General features: G+C 38.7%; 1 protein-coding gene across 1 annotated transcript; it reads left to right on the plus strand.

Moving 5' to 3' along the window:
• The first annotated feature begins 1,515 nt into the window (after positions 1–1,515).
• LOC146513983 (uncharacterized) lies at positions 1,516–4,970 on the plus strand. The gene is made up of 2 exons (XM_085168048.1): positions 1,516–2,575; positions 2,991–4,970. Exon 2 carries the CDS (start codon positions 3,621–3,623, stop codon positions 4,626–4,628), a length of 1,008 nt encoding a protein of 335 aa, XP_085024174.1. The 5' UTR covers positions 1,516–2,575; positions 2,991–3,620; the 3' UTR covers positions 4,629–4,970.
• The last annotated feature ends 1,685 nt before the right edge of the window (positions 4,971–6,655 follow it).

A 6,655-nucleotide genomic window follows, 5' to 3' on the forward strand; every position in this document is an offset into this window, starting at 1 on the left:
AAAAGAGAAAAGAAGAGGAAGAGAAACGAGCAAAAGATACAGGTTAGCAGATGTGTCATTGGATAATGGCAGGTCATCCTGAAACAATCAGAATCAGAATCAGAATACTTTATTAATCCCTAAGGAAATTATGTGGGTTACAGTTGCTCCAAGAAGAAATGGTAAAAATAGCAACAGTAACAGACTAAACTCCAAACAATACATTATGTTACAGATTTTAATTAGTGTGAATGCTTTTCAAGCATTCACAGTATTGTTCTTCTGTTTCTTTATTAGTGTGAATGCTTGAAAAGCATTCACAGTATTGTTCTTCTACATCTTTATTATTATTTTCTTTTCCGTACGTTTTTCGCCGTCTATCTCCTTCAAAACCGTTCAATTTAGAATAACCATTCAAACACCATTAGATTCCTCTTCTTTTGGACATGTGTGCTTCTATTTTTCTCATTTTTACCATTTATATTTTTAATTTTATTCAACTTTTTTCATCAAAAATATCCCATGTATTTCAATGGGGAGACCCTTCAAATCCTCATTAAACTTACTAATTTTTCAACTCTTACTACTTCCACATACCTTGACGTAGAGCCACCATTCAAACTTTAAAACAAAGCCAAGACATTCAACTATTCAACTTGTATTTATCTTTTCAATATCTACTATAATTTTTCTTCAGTTCCAGTTTAAGTTTCATCCTTTTTTTCAGCTGTTTCAGAGTTTATAATGGGTGTGTATGGGACGGAATGTTGGGGCTAGAGTGAGACAGCTCAACTGCTAGAGTGAGAGGAGGGGGGGAATTAATCTTAAAATCTTTTCTTAAAACTGCTGCTGTGCCTGCAGCGTTTGCTCTACAGGTATGATTTTACCCTCAAAACGTAGCCATCGCTGTCCTCTTTCATCCAATGTGTTTAATATTGTAATAGGTGTTATGGTTATTTCATAAATGTCACCAATGCACAGCCTCCTCCCTCCAACTCTTCCATAGACTCTGATGTTAAAATAGCTCAGAAAGTTCTTTAGAAAATCAGAAGTACAGGCTGTCTTTACATTGTCACCACGTCCATATAATAAACTCCACAGTCATGAAAACTGAGAATTTGGTAGACTGGACATTGCTGGTGCTCACGATGAAAGGATTTTGTCAGTACAAGTTATCGTTTTCTTTTGGGAACGATTTGTTTCGGGCTTACTTATCTGTTCATTTTAAGTAGCACAAGTGAGGTGCATGTCTGTGTGTGTGTATGGAGCCATTGGGTGCAGTCACTATAGCAACCAGGCTCACACCTGCCTGCTTAACGAGCTCTCTCTCTCACTCTGCCAAGGTTAAACCTAAAAATGTCTGCTGCATCTAAGCAGTTGTAGTAAGATTAACTTTTTCAATAGGTACAATAAGACAGATTTGACAGGGTTTTGCCACAGATTAATAGTTTGTCAGTAGTTAGTATATGCCAACTAAGGAGAGCATTGTAATTGGCACACAGGTTTTTCAGATCTGGGCAGTTTGAGTCAGTTGATGACTTTAAAATTATCCTTTCTGACTGGATAATTAAAGCTCACAGCATCTACCTGTCTGTAGTTGATTTTCCCACATTTTAATTAACGTTTAACTAATCTAATCTCATTTAATGTCTCTGTTTATAGTCTGTATAGTTTATCTCCCCACTAACACACTTAAAGTAGTCTTAAAATAAAACCCACAAAACAGTTCAAGATGAAATACTTTTTATTTGCTCATGTAATGCCAGTTGCCCTGTTTTTCTGTATGTCACTCATTCGCTTATACTCGGGCAAAAAGTACCAATTTATTGCTGTTCAAACTGAAGGTCAAATTTCCAAGCGCCACCTGAACGCCTCATCTGTTTTTAACCCATCACTGGACCAACTGTCATTATTCCGCTTTGCTCTCTGCTGTGGTAAGTACAGTACAGTCAGTACTACACTGTTTTATTTTTATGATGGTAAAAATACATGTTTGACATTTAAACTCACATATCAAGTCCAACAGAGTTCAAAGAATAAAGAAAGAAAAAAGAAAGAATAACCTTCGCTATCATTTATATACATTTATGACGTTTTGCTGTTAGCAGCAGTGCTAACGCTAGCTTCAATGCTAATGCTAGCAACAATGCTAATGCTAGCAACAATGCTAACGCTAGCTATAGTGCTAACACTAGCCTTAGCAGTTGTTAACTGACAAAAAGAATGTTCCTGTGATATTCCTGTGATATTTCTTGGCGGTCAGTGAGACAAAAGTAACAAATGAGCTTTATTATTGCCATTGTGGCTCAGTTTTAACAGTAAGAGTGCTAGTGCTAGCAGCATTGCTAAGGCTAGTAACAGTCTAACAGTAGCCTTACATAAGTGGAAATACTTCAGGTAATTAGTTTGAATTATAAAATGGCTGCTGTGTCTGTTGGTGTGCTGTATTATTCTATAACCTGCTGACTATAAGTTCAGTGTATCATGTCGTGTGGGCTTTGTATTTCTGTTAGTCTGATAACACTGTACAGACAACTAACATATTATTTCACGTCTTACACTTTCAGGAACTTGACTGACACCTGTGCTTTGCCTGGTAGGTGTGCACATACTGTAAGAGAAATAGACCAAAATAAAAAAAATAATCTGACTAATATAAGCTTAGATGGGTTCAAACTTTGTGCTAGACCTTTTAAACACAATTTTATAATAAATACACATAAGTGCAGCTTAATAATTGGGCTAAAATATTTTTTTCGTACATTTTTGTAGTCACACTACATGTGATTAGTTAATCATATTTGTATTTAAAAATATTATTGCTGAATTTAATTAAATATTTATTCTTTTAAAAAGTGCCCAATTATGCAACTTTTTGCACATGGCAGCCAACAACAGTTTAGCTTGAATATTTGTTTTGTCCTTTATTTAGTAGTCACAATTAGTTCAAACAATTACCACGTGATTTCATTTTAATAAAATTATTATTTTTTCTTCTTTTTTGTTCACAGTGTGCAGAAGAAGAACAAGGACCAGATTTCCAGTCTTTTCTCTCACATCCCAACCCCCAACCCCTCTATCCTCTGTCCTACTCCACCTGTTGTCTCTGCCTTCTTTCCATCTGTATTTCACCGTGTGGTTTGTGCGAAATTGTGCCAAACCAAGAATCTTATTGCGGTTTGATTTCCAAGCCGTGTCTCTCCTGCTCTGTCTGTTCTTTCTGCTAAATTTTCTCTCTACCTGTTTTTCACTCTTGGCTTGCTGCTGAAAAATGCCAAGCCATTAAAGCAATAAAGAGTGCATATATTGCCTCTACCTAAGAACAAACTGAACAAAGAAAACTCTAATTCACGGTGTGATTGTGATTTCCAAGCCGTGTCTCTCCTGCTCTGTCTGTTCTCTCTTCTAAATTTTCTCTCTACCTGTTTTTCATTCTGGGCTTGCTGCTACGTTGTGCCAAGCCAATAAAGAGAGCGCATAATATTCTCTCAACTGATGAACAAACTGTCAAACGAAAGACAACTGTTTCAGACAAATAAAAACTGAAATATAAAAACAAAGACAACATCTCCTGGTGTGTGCCACTCTTATCTTGTGAACATATTTTCTAAAGACTAAGAAACACTTGCAGGTGTGTGAAAATGCCAAGGAAGCAGAAAAAGTCACAAGCTGCAAAACAACGCTGGAAGAAGTTCCATGAGTTTCACAGTGTACCAATATGTGAACAGGCTGAGTTTGATTTTCCTCAGAGCTCTGCAGAAGACAGTGTGTCTACAAAGACCAATTCTGACAGTGTCAAACAGGCAGGTCAACATGTTCCTGCACATGTACAACAGGTATCTTATGCTGATGCTGTAAAGAGTGGACTGCAGCATGAATTTAATGAACGACATGAGGTGTCAAGTGACCCACAGGTGGGTTATGCTGATTTTTTGAAAAGAGGCTGTCACAGTGATGTAGCAGGACCATCTCATGCAGAAATAGTGAACCTTGAAAACCAGCCCTCTGTTACACATGTCTGTGCATCTCACAGCCAGGCACATCCTAAATATGGAGACTCCAGAAACAAGCAGTGCACATGTAACTCACTCACATTTCTTGCATTTCTTCATGAGAATGAAAACATGAGTACAGCTGACCTTAATCTGGTCTTGGATAAAGGTGATGTGATGTACAAAGAGGCCAAGAAAAGATTTCCTAAAAATATTTATTTGGCAACCGATGAGCTGCCAGACAAAGTTGATGCTCGCTGGTCTATGTATCATGTCGACATGACACAGCCTTCCCGGTATGGGACATTTGAAGAACCTCCAGAGGAAGCAGTAGATACCTTTCTCAGCTTAGAAGCAGGACTGAGCTGCCTGTTGTCAGATGTGCAGTATGCCTTACTGATTATGAGTGGATTGTATCTCCTAGAGTATTTAAAAGTAGAATGGGAGGGAGAGCCTTCAGTTTTCAGGCCCCTCTTCTGTGGAACCAGCTTCCAGTTTGGATTCAGGAGACAGACACTATCTCTACTTTTAAGATTAGGCTTAAAACCTTCCTTTTTGCTAAAGCATATAGTTAGGGCTGGACCAGGTGACCCTGAATCCTCCCTTAGTTATGCTGCAATAGATGTAGGCTGCCGGGGGATTCCCATGATGCATTGAGTTTTTCCTTTCCAGTCACCTTTCTCACTCACTATGTATTAACAGACCTCTCTGTATTGAATCGTATCTGTTATTAATCTCTGTCTCTCTTCCACAGCATGTCTTTATCCTGTCTTCCTTCTCTCACCCCAACCGGTCGCAGCAGATGGCCGCCCCTCCCTGAGCCTGGTTCTGCCGGAGGTTTCTTCCTGTTAAAAGGGAGTTTTTCCTTCCCACTGTCGCCAAAGTGCTTGCTCATAGGGGGTCATATGATTGTTGGGCTTTTCTCTGTATCTATGAAGTGCCTTGAGGCGACATTTGTTGTGATTTGGCGCTATATAAATAAAATTGAATTGAATTGAATTGAATTGTGTGTCGCAGTGTTCAGATCCACATCAGGCAAATATGGTTTCTTTGATCCACACTCCAGAACACCCAGTGGTCTTCCTCTACTACTACAGTCACGTAATCGTGGTACAGCTGTGATGCTGAAATTCACACTCCTCAGTGACATGATTAAGAGGCTCCAAGATTCTTATGAAATGATGGAGATATCACCCTCTTGTACCTATGAGCTGAAGCCTGTGCAGTTTTACAGTATGAGCACAGTCAACCTCAGTGATACTATCACAGACACAGTCTGCAGACCAACTGCTGCCACTGCTGTGGCACCTACTCACTCTGATACAACTGTTGATGAAGCAAACCCCTCTACTCCAAGGGGAACCACACCATCTGTAAAACCATTTGACAGTACACAAACTGAATCAGTACCATCCAGTGAATGTATTTTCCTACCAGAGAATGACATTTTGTGCAGCCAGTTAATCTCTACTGCAGTAAATAATGTAGTAGCCTGTGATCTTTCCTGTACTGCTTTAAAGAAAATCTACAAAATGATGAAAGTTAATAAACAACGAAGACAAAAAATGAAAAGAAGATTAATGGCATCAGAAAAACCGAGAAAACAGAGAAAAGAAAACCAAAAAATGAAAGAACGACAAACGTATGCTTCAAATAAAGATTACAAAGAAAAGAAAAAATCTCACACAAGCAAGGCATATAAAGACAATCCTGAAGTTAGACGGAAACAACAACAATATAAAAAAAGGCTTTACTGTGAGAATGATGAATTCAGACAAAAACGACGAGACTATATAAAAAGACGATACTGTGACAATGCTGAATTTAGAAAGAAACAAAAAAGCTATATCACTAAAAGGTATCAAGAGAGCCCAGAATTCAGAGAGAGACAGAGATCTCGAGTAACTCAGCGTTATGCACGTGACAATGCATTCAGAGTACGACACAAACAACTAATGAAACAACTAATGCGAGACAGGTATCAAAGTAATATTGCATTCAGGATTATGCACAACATGAGATGTGCAATGAAAATAAAAAAGAAATACAGATGGGTGAACAGACAAACCCAAGAGAGTGACAACAGTTTGATCAAAGAGGCTATATCTGTGTTCAAATCACAAATCAAAGCTGGCCCATCATACCCATGTACTGTCTGTTTCAAGGCTTCATTTCCAAACCAAGTGCAACCCTGCACAAGGTCAAATTATGTCAAAAACCCACATGTGGTTGCAACATGTTTGACAGGAAGGTTTGTTCATGTTTGCGAGGAAAACTGCAGAAATGAGCAGTGCAATGTGCCTGATGAGAGAAAGAGAGAGTGGATTTGTCACACCTGCCACAATCATCTTAAAAATGGATCCATGCCAGCACTTGCTGTTGCCAATAAACTGGATCTTGCTGATATTCCACCAGAACTGTCTGATCTCAACATACTGGAGAGACATCTCATAGCCAAGTGCATACCATTTGCCAAGATCATTCCTCTTCCCAAAGGCAGACAAAGAGCAATTAGAGGGAATGTGGTCTGTGTCCCATCAGAGGTACAGGAAAATGTTGAAGCACTACCTCGATTGAGAATTAATTCTCAGGTGATGAGAGTAAAACTGAAGAGACGCTTGTCTTACAAAGGTCATCAGCTGTTTCAGACTGTAAGCTGGTCTAAACTTGTGCAAGCACTGCAT

The sequence above is a fragment of the Neolamprologus multifasciatus genome, chromosome 7 (assembly GCF_963576455.1).
Source record: "Neolamprologus multifasciatus chromosome 7, fNeoMul1.2, whole genome shotgun sequence".
NCBI classification, from domain to species: Eukaryota; Metazoa; Chordata; class Actinopteri; order Cichliformes; family Cichlidae; genus Neolamprologus; species Neolamprologus multifasciatus.